Source organism: Mustelus asterias, chromosome 13 (genome assembly GCF_964213995.1).
Source record: "Mustelus asterias chromosome 13, sMusAst1.hap1.1, whole genome shotgun sequence".
Classification (NCBI taxonomy): domain Eukaryota; kingdom Metazoa; phylum Chordata; class Chondrichthyes; order Carcharhiniformes; family Triakidae; genus Mustelus; species Mustelus asterias.
Genome location: NC_135813.1, coordinates 7,766,202 through 7,792,203, shown reverse-complemented (window position 1 = coordinate 7,792,203; position 26,002 = coordinate 7,766,202). Strand labels below are relative to the sequence as shown.

General features: G+C 41.8%; 1 protein-coding gene across 4 annotated transcripts in view; it reads right to left on the bottom strand.

Annotated features, from left to right (window-relative positions):
- Window positions 1-26,002, bottom strand: part of LOC144502405 (nucleus accumbens-associated protein 2-like) — a 95,022-nt gene that overhangs the window by 32,999 nt on the left and 36,021 nt on the right. For all 4 annotated transcript variants that reach the window (XM_078226273.1, XM_078226270.1, XM_078226271.1 and 1 more), the window contains exon 2: window positions 701-1,612. In XM_078226273.1, the coding sequence (XP_078082399.1) occupies window positions 701-1,556 (856 nt within the window). In that variant the 5' untranslated portion in view covers window positions 1,557-1,612. The remainder of the gene's footprint in view (window positions 1-700; window positions 1,613-26,002) is intronic.

The following is a 26,002-nucleotide window of genomic DNA, read 5'->3' as shown; positions in this document are numbered from 1 at the left end:
GAACACAGACACTGTTTTTCTGCTCCCAGTCGTGAACACTGCTCTATACAAATCTGGGAGATTTTGCAATTGTAATAACACTTGTCTGAATTGCTTATTATATTCTCTCAACCAATTTTTAATTGGATTATTTTTGGAGCAGTGGTTTAAATATTATGGCCCAGGGATATCTTACCTTTATCCCTCAGACTGCAACTCTACATGTATTGCTAGAACTCCACTCAGAATCACTACAGTGCAGAAGACGACCATTTAACCGACTATCCGACAGAGCATCTCATCTCGGCCCACCCCATGCCCTATCCCTGCAATCCCACCCCCAACATATTTATTCCACTAATCCCCTAATCTACATATCTTGGGACACTGAGGGGCAATTTAGCACGGCCAATCCACCTAACCTGCACATCTTTGGATCGTGGGAGAAAATTGGTGCCCCCTGAGGAATCCCACGCAGATATGGGGAGAAAGTTTGCGTGGAGTTTGCATAGTCACCCAAGGCCAGAATCAAACCAGGGTCCATGGCACTGAGGCAGCAGAGCTAACCACTGTAGCACTATGCTACCCAACATTTTTGGCCCCCCATTTCTATGAAGGTATCACAGCCAAATTTAGGGAAGGAAGGCTGGAGATAACAACTAATCAAGAGAAATAAAAGCATAGTTAGTGTTGGATTGACACACAAGTCAGCATCTCTTACCAGGGTATCCTGTCGATGCCTTGATGTACATCTGACCATATTGATCTTCTGCCATTGTCTCATACGCTTCATCATCATCATCTTCTTCCTCATTATGGTACGAAGTTGGACTGTCTGTGGTCTGATTACTGCTGCCACCTGGACTTGTGCGCTCTGTCTGGACATAGGTTACTGGCTGCACAAAAGGTGTAGCGCCCCAGGATCCAGGATAGGAAACTCTGGGTAACTTCAGAGGTGTTACAGAGTTTAGGTGACTGGCACTCTCACGCTGACTAGCCTCCAATGAGCGCTTTGCTGCAAGGGCATGAATGCCAGGCACCGTCAGATCTTGCTCGCAGTGTTCACTCTTCACCCGAGAAAGCAATGGAATGGGTAAAGCTGGAGACACAACCGTTGGGGTGGCAGGTGGCTGGAGGGGACAAGGACTCTGCGGCGCGGAGCCAGTGTCTTCAATGGAGGTCGTCTGAGAGTCACAGTGCGGGGAGCTCACTTTGAACATCAGTTCGGTCCCTTTCTCGACGATGCGCTGTATTTGCAGGAAGCCCGCTGTGTACATCACCACCAGCTGCTCGCTGGCTGCCATGGTAAGCTTGCCAGTGTAACAAAAGGAAAGGATCTGCTGGAAACAGGCAGGCGGCACAGTGGAGGGCAACTCAAATGCACTTTTGCTGTTGCCACTAAACAAGTCCCGAAAATAGAGGCTGTTGGCAGCCAGCACAGCACGGTGCGCCTTGAAGGCTTGACCCTTGACTACGATAGAGACATCACAAAATAACCCCATTAAACGCTGTTCATTCAAGCATCCCAGGACATTGTTCCCAAAATTCGGAATCTCGAGATGAAGGATCTGAGCCATGGCTAAGATGAAGTGCTGGTCCTTGCAAGAGTCACAGTGACAACATCGAAACACAGCTGTAAACAACAAAATATAAAGGGTGGAGGGAGAAAAAAAAGTCAACAGGTCAGAGCTGGCTCTATTCCACATCCAAATGAAAAGCAACCAGAAGCAAAACTCACAAAATTGTGTACATTTGTTTCCAAACTAAAAAGCTAAGAATGTCAGCATTACCTGGTTTAAAAAAAATGCAGGATCAAATCCCTGCTTTAGCCAGCTCAGACTGTACAAGTCAAGTCCCTGTACTGCTGTGCACTGAATGTAAATGAATAGGAGGGACAGCGATTAACATTCAGGCTACACACTTGAATGAATGGAGCTTTTGACTGACGGCCCTAAATGCCCACCAGCTTAGAAACGAGACTTGCAAACACAGTACTGTTATCTTGTTGCTAAAGTGAAGTTTTGCTTTGGTACAGGCTGTAGTTTGATGACTCACTGCAAAGATGGCAGTAAGCACTGTGTGCTTTGTCTCACCGTTGAGCAATGCCTGGGAAACAGAGATCGTTTTGAATTATGTATCCAAGAGCTCCCACTGCAGTTTAGTCAATAGAGCCATTCACAATGCTAAAACATTTCAATCATTCCAAGTATTCAGCCCTGCTAAAACTACACGTTGTTACATTAAACACTGTTAAAACTTAGTTACAGTGACCGACATACCCACCTATCAGAGGACGAATGCCACAGCCTTTTCTGTATTAATGCAAATACAGTATGTGGTCTGACTAAATATTCCAACACACTAGTCTACAGCAGTCATGTGTCATGTTAGACAGCAAGCTCAGTGTAGGAAATGTGCCAATAATTCGAACTATTCAGTGACTATGCAGTACTGTAACGTTAATGAAATCACTTAAAGCTTAAAAGGGACCATTGGAATTTCAGGCTAAAAATATTTTAAATTTTACTTTCAAGTTTATGATTCATAAAATTTTAACAGGACAGGTGGTCATTTGGCCATTATACTTGTACTGTTGAGAAAGCTATTCAATTAGTTCAACTTCCTATTTTTTGCTCGTAACCCTGCAAATATTTCCTTTTCAAGCGTATACCCAAACTACTGTTGAAACTGCTTCCACCATTCTTCCAGGCAGTGCACTCCAAATCACAAGTCTCGACATTAAGAAATAAAATCTTATCTCCCCTGTGGTTCATTTGCCAATTATTTTAAATCTTGGTTATCTGGTGACAGATTAGTGGAAATAGTTTCTCCTTATCTACTTCATCAAACCCCTCAATGTTAAACATGATCACTGGTCTAAAACGTCAATTCCATTTCTCTCTCACTAGAGATGCTGCCCGACCTGCTGAGAATTTCCAGCAAAATTGATCTGCAGAATCTTGCTTCTGGAATTAGGTAAACCACCTTGTAGATGGGTAAGAAAGATATTAATACACAAGCATCACACTGCATCAGCTCATAAGACAAAAAAAGTTATTCCAACGACGGAAGGTCTAGAGGATGCTTGCAATTCAGCACATTATCAGGTTCAATCTCGCATTATCAAAGTAGGATTAATTGCAAAGCATGTAAAAAATGAACTTTTACTGGACACTGGAATTCTTTATTAGTCACCAACATCATAATAGAATCCCCACAGTGCAAAAGGAGGCCATTCGGCCCATCAAGCCTGCACTGACAACAATCCCAGTCAGGCCCTATCCCCATAACCCCATGTATTTACCCTGCCAGTCCCCCGACATTAAGGGGCAATTTACCATTGACAAAGTGAAACTCAGGTTGTTTTGGTTGCTGTTAGGTTTGAGAGAAATCGAACAATATCATGGAGTCCCTACAGTGCAGGAGACCGCCATTCAGCCCATCGAGTCTGCACCAACTCTTTGACAGGTCCTATCCCATTATCCCACATATTTATCCTGCTAATTCCCCTAATCTAGACATCTTGGGACACTAAGGGACAATTTAGTATGGCCAATGGCCAATCCACCTAACCTGCACATCATTGGACAGTGGAGGGAACCGGAGCACTCCGAGGGCACACACGGGGGAGAATGTGCAACTCCACACAGTCAGCCGAGGCTGGAATTGAACCCGGATCCCTGACGCTGTGAGGCAGCAGTGCTAACCATTGTGCCACTAAGAATGTTTTTTGGACAGAGGTCATGGAAGTTTTCAGAGTTTGGATTATTTTAAAGGTCAAATTCATGAAACAATCTACACTAGTAAATCATTTCTGTTTCATGTTGTGTACTGCCTCAATGCAAGGTAAATGAGAAGATGAGATTGGAGAAATGGTGGCCAAATTTTATTGCCCAAGTACTTTTATAAAAGAAACATGGACATTGTTTCTAATTGGCATGAAAGCTCTGCTCTTGGGCCTATGAGATCCATGTCTTTAGGTTTTTGGAAAGGCGATGACTGTAATTCAGAAATTAATGTTTGCCCTGCCAAATAGTTGAGGTTCCTTTTTATTGAAATACAGAAAATAGTCTGCATCATCACAACAAAGCCATGAATGTTAGAACATTTGTCACACTGACGCGGGGCAGAGTACAGCAGCTTAGTGGTAATGGACTCGAAACAGAGGCAGGGAGCTCAAATCCCAACTTGAAATTCAATACATTTGGCCATGTTTGGCTAGCACTTAGAAAATGGTCATTTGCACGCTTTGCAAATTAACCCAACTGCCCATGGCAGTTCTGATATCCTACAGGGAAGAGAAGCTACCATTTCTACCGTTGGCTGATTTACACACCTCCAATGCCACATTAGGTGATTGACTCAATGTCTTCAGTGGTTGAGCAAGCACTCAAATTATAAACCATCATAACAGAATGGAATCAAAGACCACAATGGTTGAAGTGGAATACAAAAGGTGGCTTTTCCAGCATCGCTGAACTTTGCAACAAATAAATGAAATAAAACACAAGCCAAAAAGGTTGCAGAGTTCTAGTAATGTCATGGACAAGTAAAATAAAATTTATCACTGCTGCATAATATGGGAAGAAGTCTCACAACACCAGGTTAAAGTCCAACAGCTTTATTTGGTAGCAAATAAACCTGTCGGACTTTAACCTGGTGTTGTGAGACTTCTTACCGTGTTCACCCCAGTCCAACGCCGGCATCTCCACAGCATAATATGGGAGCAGTCTCCTGGAGTAAAATTCCTCAGGGGGACAGAGGCTTCATAAAAGATCTGCTGAAATAATGTACTTGCTCTTTTGAGGACTCATAATTAAGTTTACATTGCTAGTCTGCATTATTTGGTGTGCTATTCTTGCCTCTTCAGTTAAAAGGTTATGGGGGTCAAAATCTACTCCAGGATAAAATTCAAGGTAGACTCTCCAATGCAGTACTGAGGGAATGCTACACAGAGTACAGTCTTTCAGGGGTGATGATAAAACCAAGGCACACCTGCCCACTCAAATGGATGCAAAAAAGCCCATGGCAGTAGGAAGGAGGGAAGCACAAGCGTCATCTCCAGTTTTCAGGCCAATATTTATCCTTGAACAATGTCACAAATCGAGATTACCTGGCCACCAACCGGCAAGTTCCCATAAGTGGCAAATTGGCTGCTGCATTATTCACAACATAACAGCAACTACATTTCATTGGGTGTGAAGCACTTTGGGATGTCGAAAGATGCTATACAAATGCCAAGTTTCTCTTTTCCTTTCCTATTCAGCTAAATGCAAACCGAATCTTACCAAGGATTTTACAATTATAGTTCTGCAACAGTCCATTAAAAAAATGTATAACAGCACTGCAGCTCCTAATCAAGTTCACCTTTATATTAAATTTTAACTTATTTTACATCCAAATAGCCAATCTAGTTTTAACCAGGAACAAGTTCAGGTCACCTGATCTTAGCACAGTGAAACAGATCTGTATTATGTTATAGTTAATTTTTAATTGGATGGAAACCAGTGATACTTGTCAACATGAATAATCAAGAGACGAAAATAACAAGGGCACATGACAAAGCTTCAAATTTAGTCTCAAAATCAATCTGTGAAGCATTTGCTGTTAGTTATTTTGATCTCACTTCTTGATGATTTCTGAGGAATCAAGTACAAAAGGAAAATGAAAGTAGTCAGTTTTAATAAGCTCTGCAAAGAAAAAAAATATTGCCCATGTTCAGTACAACAGAATGGAAAATTCTTCATCCTGAATATTTTTAGCAAGAGAATTATCTATCATTACCTATGTTATCTATTATCTATCAACTGGGCAGCACATTGGCTAGCACTGCTGCCTCTCAGCGCCAGGGACCCAGGTTCAATTCCTACCTTGGGTTTTGGTCAGTGTGGAGCTTTTGGCACGTTCTCCCCGTGTCTGTGTGGGTTTCCTCTGGGTGCTCTGGTTTCTTCCCATACTCCAAAGACGTACAGGTTAGGTGGATTGGCCATTCTAAATTGTCCCCGAGTGTCACAAGGTGTCTAGTTTAGGGGAATTAGCAGGGTAAATATGTGGGGTTATGGGGATAGGTCCTGGGTAAGATGCTCTGTTGGACAGTCAGTGCAGACTCGATGGGCCAAATGGCCGCCTCCTGCACTGTAGGGATTCTATGATTCTATAGGATCACACAAGCCTAACAGCAACCAAAACCACCAAGTTTCACTTCACCATCAACGAACTCGACAAACAGGATGGCCACACATTTCCCCATCTCTTCTGCCGCTGTCCCCCCCTCCCCATCTTGCTTCTCCTCACCCCTTGGTCATGTAATATCTGGAATACGTACCATCAGTGTAGCATGAAATCCTGCAACAAAAAATCCCAACATTGCTTGCTCATCAATATAAAAAAAAATCAATGCTTTCTTAACCTAATACAGTATATCTTGCATGACTCATGAGACTGGTTTCCTAAAGTTAGCTCCAAATTGAGTCAATACCATAAAAAGTCAATTAGTGACTAGCTTCAGTGAATCAGATTCTGTCACTTTCATTGCTTCATTACCATTTATGGTGGCACAGCTTGGTATTTTATTAGCAAATCAGTTCCTGAGTCAGCATTACTCGACATGAGAACATCAGGACAGAGTGCCCATTTATTTTGCATTGAATGTTGTGAAAACAGAGTTGAGCTGGGACATGTGCCATGTACTTATTTCCCCCTTTGTGCTCCAAACAGATTACTGTTTCTGCCAGTTTGCAGATTTACGACCGAAGACATGTTAAAAATACCATTTCCCCTTCAGTGCCTTTTCTTTCCTCAAACTATGCAGTGGTCAGCAATGCTGGGAAAGAGACTCACAAGCTGGCTGAGCCAAGGTTCAATTTAATCTGCAGTGCAAGTATCACGAAGCAGAACACAAAACAGCCCAAATTAACACGTTGGCGTGCTGAATTTAAATTTAAAAAATCACGTCTTCCAGCTGTGCTAATTATACTATGCTGAAGCAGAAATTTATAACAAGGTGTTCCTGATTAGTGATTTATGATTAGTAGGCTTAAATAAAACAAGTCACTATTTTATAAAAGCTGCCATGCACTGCAGTTAATGCCATCCCATTGTTGCTTGCTTCACACATAATTAACATGCCAGGCCTCTATGAAGCAGCTCTGTAAATGAAAGGAAACTGGCAAGAGTGGAAGAATTCACACCATGTTTGAACTCTATAGACAAGCATTAGTCAATGATCGTACTTGGGCAGCGGTCTATTTCACTCGAGCTGTGGATGACCCATACCTTCTCCCAACTGAACAATCAGAAGACCAAAACATAGATAAAAGGTCATGGAGCTGAAACCGCAACTCAGTTTCTCTCTCCACAGATGCTGCCAGATCATAGACTCCCCACAGTGTAGGAGGCCGCCATTCGGCCCATTCAGTCTGTGACTGACCACAATCCCACCCAGGCCCTATTCCCATAACCCCACACATTTACCCTGCTAATTCCCCTGACACTAGGGTCAATTTAGCATGGCCAATCAACCTAACCTGCACATCTTTGGATTGCGGGAGGAAACCAGAGCACCTGGAGGAAACCCACGCCAGATCTACTGAGTATTTCCAGCATTCATAATATTTTGCTTTTAAAACGAGCAAATCTAGACAATAGGACTAGGACATAATGTTTTCTGTCTGTCCCTTTAGGGGGCTGTAGCTATAGCACTCTGCAAGATTCTGAGAAATCCACTGAAGGGCCAAAAGGAAAACAGATGGGAAAGGTGCAGCAAGAAGTTACCAAGGATGAAGAGTCCACAATCGTTCATGACTGTGAAGAAAGCAAGTTGATAAATTAAGGGTTTTTTCCCCCCCCACTAAAAACAGTTTAAGATTATGAAGGATTATGATGAGCCAACTAGTGTTGGATTGTTTCCATTAGTGGACAAGATGGAAACAAGATGCCATTCCAAGACAATAAATTAATTAAAGGGGAAATACCACGTTTGAGATTTCTTTGCCACACAGACATCATCATCAAGAACTCAATATTTAAAAGAGTGCTTTCAAACAAGCTCAGAAAAAAGGACAAAAGATGAAAAACATTAGAAGTCATTTTTCATTTTTTTAGCTTGCCTTGATAATTGAAAAACACCTTACACCATTCTGTCAGGAAATCTCTTGTCCAGTCTATGAACAGAAGGTGGTTTTTAAACAACAGAAGCAGATACATGGGCAATCAGCCAGATCCAGTAAACGATGGAAAGTGAATTAGGCTTTTAACAAACAAAACATGTTTATTTTCTGGGGATTATTACACAAGAACAAGTTGTACTCATTAAATCAAGCATGTCACATCATCTTGCCGTGTACATTCACCTATGAAATATCACAAGCTTAGAATTTATACCTGGTCCGGACTCAGCAGGTATTCCCTTCAGTTTGCTTTCAAAATGTCTAGAGATGTCCATTAGGGGCATATGTGAAAGGTTCAAATATCTGATTCCAATCGCAGCAAAGTGCTATCATCGCACCCAAGTGTCATGTTATAGTTAGATATCAGGCAGACAGACGTTCAGACTGGTTTATAGAAGTGAACAGCATTGCTGGCCCAACAGAATGTCCACAGCAAGACTATAAGGCGGAGAAGGAGAATAAAAAAGTCCTAAGAGGATTGTTGAATTGCATATTTACACCATCGCTAAGATTGTCTATTGCCATCTCCAGAACATGGGCCAACTTCACCCAGTCTCTGCTCATCTGCTGATGAAACTCTCGTTTATGCTGTTGTTACCTCTAGACTTGACTATGTTGCCCCATATTTACCGCAATAAATTTGAGGCTATTCAAAACTTGGCTGTCTATGTCTTAACAGACATCAAGCCCTGTTCTGACTGCCCATGTGCTTGATGGCCAGCTCTGGGATCAACAACATCTTGATTTTAAAATTTTCAGTCTCGTTTTTAAATCCCTCCATGGTCTTGTCCCTCCCCATCTCTAACTTCCTTCAGTCCCACAAACGCATACCTACGCTCCGGTTCTGGCTTCTTGAGCATCCTCGATTTTAATTGCTCCATCTTTGGTGGCCATGCCTTCTGTTTGCTGGACCCCAAGCTCTGAAATATCCTTCCTGCACGTCTGTCTCTCAGACTCCTCAAAGATTCTTTGACCAAGCATTTGGTCAACTGTCCTAACAAATATCTCCTGTCATATTTTCTTTTACAATGCTCCTGTGAAGTGCCTGGGGTTAACATTTTATGTTAATAAATGCTATACAAGTTACAATTGAAGAAAGAGTGTGTTAAGGATTCCACCAGGTGAGTAACATGGAGAAATGTCAATGTTACTGCATTGGAACATTCAGATTCTAGGTCTCCCTGTCAGCTGCTCCATATCTGAGAATCACCTTGGGATCTCACTACACTAAAAACATGATTGAATATAGTGGTTCTTTCTACAATGTTACAACTTTGGAAGATTTTACTTGTGAAATACGAAACTGTAAAGAATTCCTTGTAAATATGGTCTCAAAGCTTTACTTTGCCAAAGGCTTAAAACACGTGCAAGAACTTTTTCAACCACAAATTAGCAAAAGAAACTGCTGATAATCTCATGATTTAACATTGTTAACAGCTATGAGGCAATGAATCTGCTCTTTTTCCACTGCTAGGGCTTGCACTGAATCCAACTCAGATGAAATGCTCATCTCTCCAATGATTCTGACTGAGCAGCTTCAACATATTTCCCATTGGATGCCAATCCAAAGCATCAATTTGACAAATCCGTACAAAATGGACAGGAAGCATTGCAAGAATAGGAAATGCAGTGGCCCAATGTTACTTTTCTCTTCAGAAGCTGGGATGGGGCTCTTCCATCAACAGGGTCAAGTTGGGGGGGGGGGCTCTTCCACACAACAGGATTGGGGGGGGTCTCTGCCACACACAGCACTGAACAGCTTAATGGGATCATTAATAAGTCTGAAACTATTGCTGAATAATTTACTTCCAAATATTTGAAGTACCACAAAAGTACATTTGCAAATATATATATAAAGTTTGTTGTATCTCCCCCACAAAGCATAATTTTCCCAACAAACAATCCAACTAAACTAGTTTGTCATAGAATACCTACAGTGCAGAAGGTGGCCATTCGGCCCACCAAGCCTGGACTGACAACAATCCCACCTAGGCCTTATCCCTGCAGCCCCACATATCTATTCTGCTAATCTCCCTGACACCAATGGGTAATTTAGCATGGCCAATCCACCTAACCCGCATTTCTTTGGACTGTGGGAGGAAACTGGAGCACCTGCGGAAGGAAACCCATGCAGACACAGGGAGAATGTGCAAATTCCGCATAGTTACCCGAGGTCAGAATTGAACCTGGGTCCCTGGCGTTGAGGGGCAACAACGCTAACCATTGTGCTGGAAAAAAAACCTCAATCATTTTTTTTGGGAAGCACAACTCAAAATAAAACATCTGCATTATTACAGATTTGTTCAAAACCTGCAGCAACTCTACAGGTTCTTCAAGATTGCTCTTCAAAAAAAGGTGGTAATGTTCTCAAGATTGCAGGGCCTAGGAAGGGTACTTTCTTTAAAAAGCTGCCTCAAAAGTCGCCAGGAGTTTGAGTAAAAACAAGTGTCATTGGTCCAGTAGTGTAGTAGGAGTTTGCTTCTGTTGCTTTTCTAAAAGCCAGATGAAAGAACACTAATATAACTCTTCAGTGAAATGCATTAGAAATCATAGAAATCATACAGTGCAGAAGGAGGCCATTCGGCCCATCGAGTCTGCACCGACCACAATCCAACCCAGGCCCTACCCCCACATATTTACCCGCTAATCCCTCTAACCTACGCATCTCAGGACTCTAAGGGGCAATTTTTAACCTGGCCAATCAACCTAACCCGCACATCTTTGGACAGTGGGAGGAAACCGGAGCACCCGGAGGAAACCCACGCAGACACGAGGAGAATGTGCAAACTCCACACAGACAGTGACCCGAGCCGGGAATCGAACCCGGGACCCTGGAGCTGTGAAGCAGCAGTGCTAACCACTGTGCTACCGTGGTTGGTCTCAACTTCCTTTCAAACATATACTTAATTATATATATTACGAACAATAGATCTCCAAAGAGGTTTGCTGTTTTCCAACTATGAGGATGTTTAATGTTGGGTATAAGATTGATTTACAGCAAGTTGACTCCCATTTTTATTAAATCATAGATTTGGGTTTTTAAATGGAGCTTTGGAGATTGAATTCCACAAATCAGTCCATTATTCTGAGACATATACTCTTATGCCAGCCTTCCATCCATTGACTCTGTTTACACTTCCCGCTGCCTTGGCAAAGCAGCCAGCATAATTAAAGGACCCCATGCACCCTGGACATTCTCTTTTCCACCTTCTTCCGTCGGGAAAAAGATACAAAAGTCTGAGGTCACATACCAACCGACTCAAGAACAGCTTCTTCCCTGCTGCCATCAGACGTTTGAATGGACTTACCTCACATTAAGTTGATCTTTCTCTGCACCCTAGCTATGACTAACACTACATTCTGCACTCTCTCCTTTCCTTCTCTATGAACGGTATGTTCTGTCTGTATAGCGCGCAAGAAACAATACTTTTCACTATGTTAATACATGTGACAATAATAAATCAAATCAAAATATATTCAACTTTTATCCTGTAGTGGTTTTAAAGCTGACAAGTACAGCTAGTGGGTATGCAGGATATACCATATGAAGGTCAGTCAGTTGGTATTGAACAGTATGGCGCAGTGAGGGGGAGGAGTGGGAGTAGGTTGGGAGCAGCAACAGCATTTTGTTAGCATGCGAGAATAATCCTCAAGTTTCGCAGAAGTAGGGTGCAGATCTTGAGGTTGACATACTACACGGGCCTAGAGGCAGCAAACCTGAGGTTTGGTGCAATGGAGTGTTGTATGTGAGGTTTAAGGCATGAGATCCCTGGTGCCTGTTGAGTGAGCAGAGGAACAGGACACTGGGTGGAGTTGAAACTTACATCTGGCAACACTGCACTGATTTTTTAAGAACTACTGCCGAATTTGCAGATGCTGAAAATCTGAAATAAAAAAAGGGAAAATGTTGGAAATACTCAGCAGGTCAAGCAGCATTGTGGAGAAAACAGAATTAATGTTTCAGGTCGATGATCTATCAAAATTAACGAGGACTCAGTTCTGATGAAGGTCATCAAACTGAGACATTAACTCTGTTTCAGTTAGAAGCATCTTCCCTGCATCTCATACCCAAAAATCTTCAATGTCTCAGTCCTCCTACTATCTTTTGTCTACCTTATCTAAACCTATCTTAAACCAATAACACTTCTATCAAATCTCCCTTCAATATTCTCTGCTCCAGAGAACAAACCCAGCTTTTCCATACAACCTTGAAGCCAAAATCCTCATTCCTGGAGTGATTCTGGTTCATTCACCTTGGTGATTTCCATTATAAATGTAAGCATACTAAAGTGCGAAAATAGGTGATGGTGAATTATATTTTGAGGAGAGGACGTGCATGTAGAAGCTGGATTTCTAACAAAAAACTGATCAACTCTCTGTTGCATTTCACATGAACAGTACAGCTAATAATTTGGAAAGCTAAGAGAGAACATTACAGTTTGTGAGCAGAATTGATTACAAAAGTAGAGGCGCTATGCTTCAGTTGTACAGGGTATTGGTGAGACCATATCTGGAGCACTGTATACAGTATTGGTCTCCTTATTTAAGGAAAAATGTAAAAGCATTAGCAGTTAAGAGGTTTACTAGACGAATACCAGGAATGGGAGGGTTGTCTTGTGAGGAGAGGTTAGGTTTGTATCCACTAGAGTTTAGAAGAGTAAGAAGCAACTTGATCGAAACCTTTAAGATCCTGAGGCAAATTGAGAGGATGGGTGTGGAGTGGATGTTTTCTCTTGTCGAAGAATCTAGAGCTAGAAGGTAACAGTTAAAAATAAGGGGATGGGGAGAATTTTTTTTCCTGAGGATTGAGTGTCCCTGGAACACTCAAAAGACGGCAGAAGCAGAGTGGTTGAATATATTTAAGGCAAAGCTAGGTAGATTCTTGATTAACAAAGGGGTGAAAGGTTATCAGGGATAGGCAGGAATGTGGGGTTGAAATTACAATGAGATCAGCCATGATCTTATTGAATGGCAGAGCAGGCTTGAGGGATCGAGTGGTCTACTCCTGCTGCTAATTCATATGTTCATATGCAAGTGAAAAACAGGTGGTTCCAGGTATACCCTCAATTGAAGTGCTACAGCAGTACCAGTGTAGTAGTTTCCATTAGAAATGTAGACATATGGTTGGGGGGGGGGGGAATTCTCCCAGCCCACTGCGCTGCTTTTGTAGCACAGCAGGCCGGGAGACTCTAGTGGAGGCTGTTTTGCGGGCTCCCTGCTGGGCACCAGGGTCTCCGTGCATCTCTGGCAGCTGGATTTCCCACACAGTCAGCTGTGCGCTGGAAATCAGCATGGAGCTGCATAATGTATGCAGGCCCTCATTTTAATATAATTTAAATGCAATTAGCAGGCCCTGGACTGAAATCTCCTATAGCTGAAATGCTATAAACATTTCCTGTTTCAGTGTTCATGAAAGAAATCGCCATCCTTCATGTCACTGTCAATAATACCATCCAAGGTTAAGACCAATAACATGGGAGATCTTTCAGTCATCCTGTTTCCACAGACCAATCTTGGGTTCCAATTCAATGAGAATGGAAAGACAACATTATTTGCCATGGGTTCAATCAACCATCATCTGATAAATTGAAGTTGACCAAATTCCCTCACCAGCTTTACACAGAACTAGATCAAAGAACTGTCAAAAACAAATCGGGACAGTCATATGGTTATCAGCAGCAGATGAAAATGGCTAAAAGCTAACAGCAATTTCTAATGACCAGTATGATTGCTACAAAGTTGGTGATCACCACCAAGATTCCTAAAAGACTGATACTAATTGGAAAGATTAAGATTTCATTTGGGATGCAGCATCATTTGATATTATAGACCAGGAGGTTTTTTTTTAAAAGTTGATTTATTAGTGTCACAAGTGAGCTTACATTAACACTGCAATGAAGTTACTGTAAAAATCCCCTCGTCACCACACCCTGGTGTTCGGGTACATGGAGGGAGAATTTAGCATGGCCAATACACCTAACCAGCACGTCTTTCAGACTGTGGGAAGAAACCCACGCAGACACAGGGAGAACGTGCAGACTCCGCACAGTGACCTAAGGTGGGAATTGAACCCGGGCCCCTAGCGTTGTGATGCAGCAGTGCTGACAACAGTGCCACCATGGCACCCTATCGATTGCTCTGGTTTTTTCTGCACAGTTCGCCAGAAATCTGCCAAACCAGCGTGAAAGGTAACAAATTTCAATTGCAGATTATGATCGGAGCAATTCAAGTGTCCATAACCTTCTGCACAAGTTTAAAAACAAATTATACTAGGAACCAAACCTGCCCACAAAACTGGCCATGTCCAGATCAAGTCACCACTGAGACTGCACTAAGTGCATTTGTTTGCAGGCCTTCCAGGAGGCCCAAAAAAGTAACTTCAAAAAAAAAGTTTTCCAGTTCTTTGAAACTAATTTTAAATACAATTGGCAAGACCAAACACCGATTAAAATGCTTCTTTGCAATAAACCCATTTTCAGTCATGTTAATGAAATGGCACTACTCTTAAATACATCATGGAATATTCTTTATAAAGCAAAATATTTCAAAACACAGGTTCCAAATAACAGCCGAAGTGAATGTAAACTGCCATGAATTAGTGCAACGATATGCAAATGAGCTTGAACAGAAAGGCAACTGAAAAAAAAACACTTCAGAAACCCAACTCCACTTTGGCTGCAATCCGCATCTAGATTGCCAAGTGAACCCAGAGGAGAAGCTTCCCCAATGTGTTCTCCATCTACAGACAAGGCATACATTATAATAAAAGCTAGCTGTATGATGCTGCCTTCTATTGAGTCATTGAGAAGCTGGAAACTGACAACTCATTTCTAGGAAGAGGAAATGCATAAGCCAAAAGGCACAAACCTCCCAGTGTGTCCCTGCTTTTCATTCTTGATCATTTACACAACATTGCAGCTTCATTGTGGGCTGCATATTTTTCACCAGCAGTGCTCAGCTGCCCTGCATCCTGACCTCGAAACCTTTGCTTCTCACTATTCCCCCAGCAAAACACATCCCAATCCTGGTTTTAGACACAAACTCAAAAACACAAGCATATCGCAATCGAGAGAACACTACAAATTCAAATCTTGGCAGCTCAGATACCAGGTGAAGGCAACTCTCGGTTAAAAAAAACCCACTAATAATTCATGCAGCAGAATACAAATAGCCAACGTGTTAAATACTCTTAACACTTCAGTTCTGGTCATCTTTTATTGTAGGCATTCTGCTAAGCCTCAGTTCACACGTCCGTTACACTTGCCTGCACTGTGCAAGTAAGCTGCATTAAATATCACTTCACTATAGCAAACACTGGCCAGAAACAGATATGGAGCACATTAATGTAGCTCATGCATGCACCATGACTTTGAATTTCGAAAGACGTCTGAATGGCTAAAGTGCACAGCAAAAGTAACCTGGTTGCACATGTTAAATTTTATGGGACTGAGGGCTCTGGTATCTAGCTTTACAGCATGTGCATCTCGACATGCACTGATTGTGGTCAACGGTTGGCTCCCGTTGTCAGATTCAATACTCTGCTAATGGAAATGCCTATTCAGGGGCTTCTTTAAAAGCTCTGCAGCTGAAACAGAATGCAATTCAGCCATTTTCACGCTGAATTTGCACCATCACAAACACAAATCTGGCTTGAAAAATCACAGAATGACAACAGGATTAATTGTCAATTTGGTCATTAGTGTAGCAACGTTTTGAGGATATTCTCTCATCATGCCCAACAATGTGCCTGAGCACAATGCTATTTTTTTCTCCATTTCCCATAGCAACTATTCTGTGCTCTCTCCCTGAGCATTTGAGACCCAAGCCCACAGGAAATTAATTAAGACTGACCTAGCTAATTTAAGGCAGGGCATGAAAGAACAAAAAAATATGATAAAATGATCACCATCCCATCAATCCAACTAGGAATCTGAACACAGATGCTAGGGGTCAAAGAACCTTGTAATAACTAATACAGCATTCTGAATTATAAACGTTCAAATAATCAGGTGCCGACACTGTACCCAACACATGTTCAGTCATCTATTTTGTGCCCGTGTTATGTATGTTACAAAATGTGCTCCAGTCCAAAAAAACTCTTCGGTTTCACACAGTGATAATTCAATTAAGTGAAAACTCAAACTGTTAATAAAACAATTTAGATTGCAATGATTTAACAGTTGTTACAGAACAACTCAAGGAAGAAGTTGCATTGATACTCAGTTCCTGTAATATTTGAGAGTCTGATGAACTGTGAAAGCATCACAATTTGATCAATGCTCCAGTCACCAGATAAGACAAACATTCCCAGTAAAAAAAGTACAAAAATATTTATGTCTGTTGCAAGGCATCAGTGAGATTTAACCATACTGTACTTGTTTGCAGCAGGAAACCCAACGGTGCAAGAGAGAAAAACTTTCCACATTCAGGCTTTCTGCAAACCAACAATTCAACACACACGGTGAAACCACAAGACCAGAATTTCCTTTTAACATTTATTGCAACATCAAAAGATTTTTTATGTACTGTAAATCCTGCTGATTCAGAAGAGAAAAATGACAGTCATTCATAAGCACAGAGGCTGCAAATTAAGTGTGTGGTATTAAACAGGCACATTTTTATTTGCTCAGCACACTGTCACATTTGGATGGTTTTGAGCCAAGGATGAAGCTAAGCTCGATAATCCTTCTCTGCTTCAAAGTGCTTCATATTTCTTAACAGGCAAAGGCCTGATTCAGTGGGTGAGGCTGTTAAATTTCACTGGCTGTTAGATTAATATTTCTAACGTGACAGTCAAGGACAATAAGTCTCTGGTATGAATCAATTAATGCTCAATGGTAGATCAAAATGATCCTGCATTCATTTAAGATATGCGCCAGGCTTTATTGACACTTACACACACGTACCTACGTAAAAACAATTTGGCACCTGGGTTTCAATCCAGTCTCAAAAGATTCTACACTACATTAGAGAGAAATTGGTGGGCCACAACATAAAACTGACATCTCATTGAGAACACATTGCCTCAGTCCTTAGTAAATGTTTAGGTTCCAACTAAAAGATAAGAATTTCATCACAACTACTGGACCCACAACAGTTTGCCTATCGCTGCAACAGGTCCACAGCAGACGCCATCTCCCCGGCCCTGCACTCAACCCTGGAACACCTAGATAACAAGGACACTTATGTCAGACTCATTTATTGACAAAAGCTCAGCCTTCAACACCATTATTCCCACGAAACATCTCCAAACTCCATGGCCTGGGCCTCAGCACCTCCCTCTGACTGGATTCTGAACTTCCTAACTCAGACCACAATCGGTAAGGATAGGGAGCAACATCTCCTCCACGATCATCCTCAACACCAGTGCCCCACAAGGCTGTGTTCTCAGCCCTACTATACTCCTTATACACCTATGACTGTGTGGCCAAATTCCCCTCCAATTCAATTTTCAAGTTTGCTGATGACACCACCGTAGTGGGTCGTATCTCAAACAATGACGAGACAGAGTACAGCAATGAGATAGAGAATCTGGTGAACTGGTGCGGCAACAATAATCTCTCCCTCAATGTCAACAAAATGAAGGAGATTGTCATCGACTTCTTTAAGCATAAAGGAGAACACGTCCTTGTCCACATCAATGGGGGCGAAGTAGAAAGGGTTTAGATCTTCAAGTTTTTAGGTGCCCAGATCACCAATAACCTGTCCTGGTCCCCTCCATGCCGATACCTTCTCAGAAGACTAATGAAATTTGGCCTGTCAGCTATGTTTCTCACCAGGTTTTACAGATGCACCATAGAAAGCATTCTTACTGGTTGTATAACAGCTTGGTATGGCTCCTGCTCTGCCCAATACTGCAAGGAACTACAAAAGGTCGTGAATGCAGTCCAATCCACCACGGAAACCAGCCTCCCATCCATTGACTCTGTCTACACTTCCCGCTGCCTTGACAAAGCAGCCAGCATAATTAAGGACCCCACACACCCCAGACAATTCTCTCTTCCACCTTCTTTCGTCGGGAGAAAGAAACAAAAGTCTGAGGTCACGTACCATCCGACTCGAGAACAGCTTCTTCCTGGCTGCTGTCAGACTTTTGAATGGACTTACCTTGCATTAAGTTGATCTTTCTCTACACCCTAGCTATGACTGTAACACTACATTCTGCACTCTCTCGTTTCCTTCTCTATGAATGGTATGCTTTCTGTGTAGCGCGCCAGAAACAATGCTTTTCACTGTATGTTAATATGTGACAATAATAAATCAAATCAAACAACTAATTCACTATTCACCCCCAGGTGCCCATAAGAGGCCTTAAATTCTACCCATTGGTGTGGAAGGTGTGCAGTGACCATCATAACTCAGCTACCAAATGAAATTAGTTGTAGTGCTCTCACACTCCTCATTTCAGAACGGCAAAGAATCCAGCTGTGATGTAGGCCTTCCTTGATGTAGCACTTCTTTGGATCAAAAAATTGCAGTTTCAAATGCCACTCCAAAACTTGAGGGCAAAAGTCAAGCATGACATCTCAGTGGAGGTGCTACCTTTTGGTCGAGATGTTAAAGCAAGGCCCCATCTGCCTACTCAAGTGGCTGTACAAGTTTCCGTGGCACTATTTTTAAGAGGGGGACAGTTAGTAGTAGAAGTCATCCATGCTGTCCTGGTCAATACTTATTGCCCATCAACATCACAAAAACAGATTACCTGGTCATTATCATTTTGAAGTTAGCCATGTGCAAATTGGCTGCTACGTTTTGTACATCACAACAGTGACTACGCTTCAAAATAGTTCATTAGCCATAGCATGCTTTGAGATGTCCAGCGGTTGTGAAAAATACTATATTATGAATGCGTATCTTGTATATAAATTCAAGTCTTCTCGTGTTGCAAAAAGAGGAATTAGTGCCTAGAATTTAGGGAAACAGTACATATTGAAATGAGCCTTTATTATATTTCCTTTGATAAGAATTGTCTATTCTGGCAGGTTAGTCGCTAAAGCCTTTGCCCACCTACACACCAGGCCACAAGTACCAAGTAAGTTATACTGGCAGCCTTCCACTTTGTGAGATGATTTACACATGTGCTGTTCAAATTAATGATCTTAGATGTACACTGACTCCAATATCTAGACAGCCATACCAACCCAAAGTAACCTCATGTACAAAAGTATAATTCTGAATTTTGCAAAGGGGGGCATAAAAGCATTAGCCCTTCCTATAATGAAAACACCATTAGCTGAGAACTCGCACCAAACAAGCAAACGCTCAGTGCCGAGTGTGTGCTGAATCAGCAAATCTAGGTCAATCAGCAAGGAGATACCACCTCACCCCCGTAGTGCTATTATTTTCTTGACTGGAGTTCAGTGAGTGGGCAGAGAGAAGAATGAGAAGAAAAAGTAAAAGCAGAAAGGTTTTTGCTCCTAATGGATATCCAGTGATAACAGTGAAAAAAAGTGTTCATTTTCACATATCATAGAATCTCTATAGTGCAGGTGGCAACCACTCGGCCCATCGAACCTGCACCTACAACTATCCTACCCAAACCATATCCCCGTAATGCCATGTATTTACCTTGCTAATCCTCCTGACAATAAGGGGCAATTTAGCATGGTCAATCCACCTTAACCAGTACATCTTTCGGACTGTGGGAGGAAACCGGAGCACCTGGAGGAAACCCACGCAGACACAGGAACAAAGTGCAGACTCCACACAGACAGTGACCCAAGGCAGGAATCGAATCCGGGTCCCAGGTGCTGGGAGAGGCAGAAGTGCTAACCACTGTGCCACAAACCCGCCCAAGTTAAGACAGAAAAATCAGACAGATTTGAGGCAGGCTTGGCAAAATCACCCACTTTTCTGCACCTTAGAGCAGTCCCAAAATCCTGAGTACATTAGTTGATTAATATCAGGCAAAAAAATGCTTTTAATTCAGACCAGCAGATGCATACCTCCACCACTTAAGATTTATCTAGCCTAATTTCACCAAATGTTTTTCCATAATCCATTGCTCATGTATTCTCCATTATGCATGCATAAAGTACCTAAAACTACCCATTTGACAGCACTACTGAAATTTGAGATCTCAATTTTTTTTTTTTTAAAGCCTTCAAGTGACAGTGGTTTTATCAGTTTGACAGGAGTGAGAGATAGTTTCTGTGCTGCAACCTCCAGTAATGCTGCACATTACAATTTTTAAAAAAAGAACGATGGACAGTTCTGCAAGTGATCTGGAAGAATGCCAACTTCATGCCAGGCAAGGCACAAAGAACCCCATGCCAGACTAATGGAGGGGAAGAGGTGCAAACAAACCAGATACAATTGACAGTAGGTTCAAGCTAACTATGAATAATATATTGATACATGGATATGAGTGGGAAAGTGAAGTTAATTCTTTGTTTCAATGTCTGTCAGGTTTCTTTCTCTACCAACTGGCACCCAAAAGCAAAGGTAGGATCACAAGGAAGGGGTTTCAACATGAAACGTTGACTCATTGCTTCGGTTTCTCAAAAACAAAATACACCACTTGATTGACCTGCTCAATATTCCCAGCTTTTTCTGTCTTTAGCTGTATTGAAATTCAGCTGAAGATGTTCGAAGGACCCAAGTTCAGAACAATGTAGAGAACACTGTTCCACTGCCTCAGTGTAGAAATATAAATTTTAGTATTATTTTGCAGCTCAGTTAATTCACTATTTACTCTATCAAACAGGTCAGGAGTATCAGTACCCAAGTGTAGGCTGCTCCTTCTAATCAAATGTTGCTTCATGAGGCCAGGAGATGCCACTTATTGCAGGCATTGGAAGAGTTAGATATATTCCCACTGACTGTCAAATGAATTTGAGTGTAATTTAACCTGGAAAGAGGCTATTCACCCCACATTGGTGTTTAACCCAAAATTTCACATCCACCATCTTGTTCTCTTATTGCTTTAATCCCCTTTCCTTCAACCACACCCTTTAATTTACCCATCCCACCACCATACAACTAGCCTATTCTCTAATGTTTCAGTTAGTAATTTCAAAGTGTCACTTGTAATAGTAACTTAGAATCATAGGATCAGAATCCTACAATGCAGAAGGAGGCCGTTCAGCCCATCGAGTCTGCACCGACCACAATCCCACCCAAGCCCTATCCCCATAACCCCATGCATTTACCCTAGCTAGTCCCCCTGACACCAAGGTGCAATTTAGCATGGCCAATCCATCTAACCCACACATCTTTGGACTGTGGGAGGAAACCCATGTAGACACGGGGAGAATGTGCAGACTCCACACAGAGTCACCAAGCCGGGAATCTAACCTGGGTCCCTGGCGCTGTGAGGCAGCAGTGCTAACTCGCTGTGCCACCGTGCCACCCCAAAGTCATCCAAAACTCTGCTTCCTGGATCTAAACTCTTATCAATTCCTGTTCTCCTCTCACCCCTTGTGATCACAACATTGACCCGCAAAAAGTTTCTCATGCTTCAGATCTTAAACCTCAGACATTTGATCTTAAATCGACATCGTCCTGCTCTAGATCAACTACTGGAAACAAAGTCTGATCCATCCCCTCAAATTTAAATATCTCTACTAAATCACTCAACTCTCTATTCCAACAAAATAGCCAATGCAGTAGGGTCTGTTTTTTTCTCTCTCCTGTTGCAATAGTAGAAAGAAACAATGGTGAACATGGAAGGGTTTGTAATATATGGTTGTATCTGTTTCCATTTTCAATCTTCCATTAATGTGGGGAAGAAAGTTGACAACTTCACAATAGACACTACAACCAACATTGTAATAGTGGGGATGAGGAGGGGTCAAAATGTGAATTTACACATGGAGGCAGAGGGCACAGGTATTAAATGAATACTTTGCATCCTTCTTCATCAAGGAAGATTATGCTATCCAGGCCACAGTACAATAGACAATTCAGATATTATCAAGGTTTAAAATTGAAAAGGTGGTGGCACTGGATGTGTTATCAGTACTTAAACTTCATAAGGCACTGGGACTGGATGAGATGCACCCAAGGGTACTGTGGGAATGGAGTGTGGACATTGCAGATGCAATGACCATAATATTTCAGTCGTTCCAGAGGTCTGGAGAATTGCAAACAGTACACCCTTGTTCAAAAAAGGATCTGCCTAACAACTACAGGCCAGTCAGTTTAGTTTCAGTGATGGGGAAATGTCCAGGAACAATAATTCAGGACAAAGTCAATAGTCACATGGGCAAATGTGGGTTAATTAAGGAAAGCTAGCATAGACTTATTAAAGGAAAATCATATTTAACTAACTTGGAGATTTTTTTGAAGAGGTAACAAGAGGCTTGGTGAGGACAATGCTGTCGGTATGGTGGATGCAAACCGCCAAGAGATGTCTGATACACCACCAAAAAAACCTCGGAGTAAAAGGAAAAGTAGCAATTTAGATACAGAATTGGCTGAGTGGCAGGAACAGAGAGCAGTGGTTAATAGATGAAGGTTTGTAGTGGAATTCCCAGGGGCTAGGTGTTAGGATGCTTGCTTTTCCCAAATACATTAATGACCAAGATCTTGGTAGACAGGGCACAATTTGAAAGTTCGTGGATGATACAAAATTCAGAAGCCCTGTGAACTGTGAGGAGGATGGTGTGAAACTTCAAAAGGACACAGACAAGCTAACAGATTGGGCAGACAGGTGGCAGATGAGGCTCAATATGGAGAAATGGGAAATGATTCATTTTGGTAGGAAGAACATGAGGGAAACAACACTAAATAGGGCTACAACTCTTGTGTGCAGGCACAAAAGGACCTGAGCATATACCTGCATAAGTTACTGAAGGTGGCAGGACAAGTGAGAACGTTTGCAAAGCATGCAATATGTTGGGCTTTATTAATAGGGACTTAAGTACAAGATTATGCTGAACTTGTGTAAGTCATTATTTCAGTGTCAACTGGAGTATTGTGCAGAGTCTGGGTTCCACAATTTAGCAAGAACATGAAAGCATTGGGGAGTGTGCAGGAAAGATTCACAAGAATGGTTCCGGGGATGAGGAATTTCAATTATGAAGATAGATTGAAGTTAGGACTGCTTTCCTTGGAGGAAAGACGGCCAAAAGGAGAGTTGATAAAGGTATTCAAAAATCACTGGGTGTCTGGTCAGGGAAGATAGGGAGAAACTGTTACCCCTTGTGAAAGGATCAAGAACAAGAGGGCACAGATAGCTAAAGAAGCAATAGTGATAAGGAAACATTTTTTTCAAGTAGCGAGTGGTTAGAGTCTGGATGTTCTGCCTGAGTGTGTGATGGAGGCAGGTTCAACTGAAGCATTCAAAAGGGAATTCAACTACTATTTGGAAAGAATATGTAGGGTTATGGGGAGAATGGAACTAAATGACTTGCTCATTCCAAGAACAGGTGCAGACATGATGGGCCAGATGGCCTCCTCCTATGCCATAACATTTGTGATTCACAAGTGACCAGAAACCTCATACAATAGGAGGGATCTACTCAAATCTAAATGTAGAATCACAGAACCTTATAGCACAAGAGGCAGCCATTTGACTATCATGCCCGTGCCAAATGTTTGAAAGAGGTTTTTTTTAAAAACAAGACCTAATTACCCTTTATTTGGAATCTGGTTCCACCATCCTTTCAGGTAGTGAGTCCCATAACTTAACCTCCCAGAAGAAATTTCTAATTTTCCCTCCTAGTTCTTTTGTCCAAATACTTTATATCTGCAATCTTTTAGTTACTGACCTACTTGCTGGAGAAAAGAATTTCTCTCAGGTTGCTTTACCAAAATCTTGTGTAATTCTGACACACCTATTAATGGAGAAAGACGTCACTTATTAATGCTCTAGATCAAAATTCTTCCTATTAAAGAGGGTGGTGGAAGCTGGCAACATCCCAAGAAATCTGAAAAATTGCAATTCTGCATTGTTGACAGATTTCTGGAGGTTACTATTCTCATGTATGCCATTGGCAGTGGGCAATCGGACATATCAATGGCATTCAGTGTTAAAGACCAGCCAAAGTACAGTGGCATAGTGGTTACATTGCAGGACTAATAATCCAAGAAGCTTTGACTAATAATCCAGAGAGATGACTTTTAGTCCCACCACAGGAGCATTTAAATTTAAACAATACAACTCTGGAACAAAAAATTGAATTAAGGGTGACCATGAAACTACCAGACAGTTTATATAAAAAAAACATGTGGTTCACTCAAATCAACCTTACCCAACCTGGCTCAAGTGTGACTCCAGACCCACAAAGATATGATGGATTCTTAACTGCCCTCTGAAATTGCCTAGCAAGCAACTCAAATACATCAGGGTGGGCAATAAATGCAAATGCTGCCAGCAATGCCCACATCCCGCAAATGAATTAAAAATTACAATCCAATCCAGACCAATGAGGTGGGAATTCCCTTTATACTGCTGCACAGTTCAGTCAATTAAAGTTCTCAATGCAATGTCCAGTGGTCACAAATCAACAGCGTAGAATTGCCTACGAATTGCCAATTCGGAGTTTGTTATGGTCAAGTGTTGCGAGAAATGGAGAGGTGCAGGAAGAGCTTTCTGCCCAGGCTGGGGTTCAAGACTCATTACTGGGGTGGGGCAGTGCAGAGTTGCTTTTCATTGTGCTCGATGTGGGTACTTGAAACTTCTCAGAATGAACAATACTATGCTTGATGGGACAAAGAACACAAGTTTTCAATCAGCAAGTTCATAATAAACTGATCAAACCACCAACGCGCAGAGCTGTTCATTTCTCTTCCAAGAATGCTAAACTTTACTGCTTTCAGTTGCCAGTTCACTTCAAAAAAAAGGAAAACTACATGATAAAGCACTGAAAAATTATAGGCTTTATTATAATCCAGTCTATATTTCAAAATGTATTTTCACTCCCAAGATGAGCCTTGTATATTACATTGCTGTCTTTTAATTCATTTTATTCCAATTATCATTTATTTGCCAGTTCAAAGGGCAGCACAGTGGTTAACACTGCTGCCTCACAGTGCCAGAGACCCAGGTTAGATTCCAGCCTTGGGTTACTGTCTGTGCGGAGTTTGCACATTCTCCAAGTGTCTGTACGGATTTTCTCTGGATGCTCCGGTTTCCTCCCACAGTCTGAAAGACTTGCTGGTTAGGTGGATTGGCCGTGCTAAATTCTCCCTCAGTGTACTTGAATAGGCGCCAGAGTGTGGCGACTCGGGGATTTTCACAGTAACTTCATTGCAGTGTTAATGCAAGTCTACTTGCGACAATAATAAATAAACTTTAACTTTAAAAAGGCATTAAAAATTCTTTGGCAATTTGATAAATTTAGGATAAACAGTGGCCAATGGCTAGTTGAGTCTGAAACTGTAAAAAAAAAAGTGACCCACATCATAAAAGGGATGTAACGATGATAATCAGACATGCAAAAACATCCACAGAGAAAAGGTGAAAAAAAATCCCTTGTAGAAAGTGGAAGTTTATAAAAACATAATTCTCACATCACCACTGGTTTCCTTAAAGTCCTGTACATTGGGGCAAAGTTGCATTTATACAGTTCACGTGTCAATGTTTCATAATGTAATCACTTGCCATCATATAGCACCCATTTTGTACGCATCAGGATCCAACAAAAAGCATCAAGATGAATGCTTTTCTTGAAATTGATAAAGAGGGCTGCTTTGGCCAGGACAATGCCAAACTTTGGCATTTTTCAATAATGGCATAGGGTTTTTATATATACATAAAACAGGAACCTGAAATAATGAACAATGCATACTCCCCTCAGTGATGGGGGGAGGGGGGGGGGGGCACTTACAACCACCTTCAACCAAGAGTGTCAGGTGGATGAACCATCGCGACCTCTTCCTGAGGTATTCAGCATCCCAGACACCTGTCA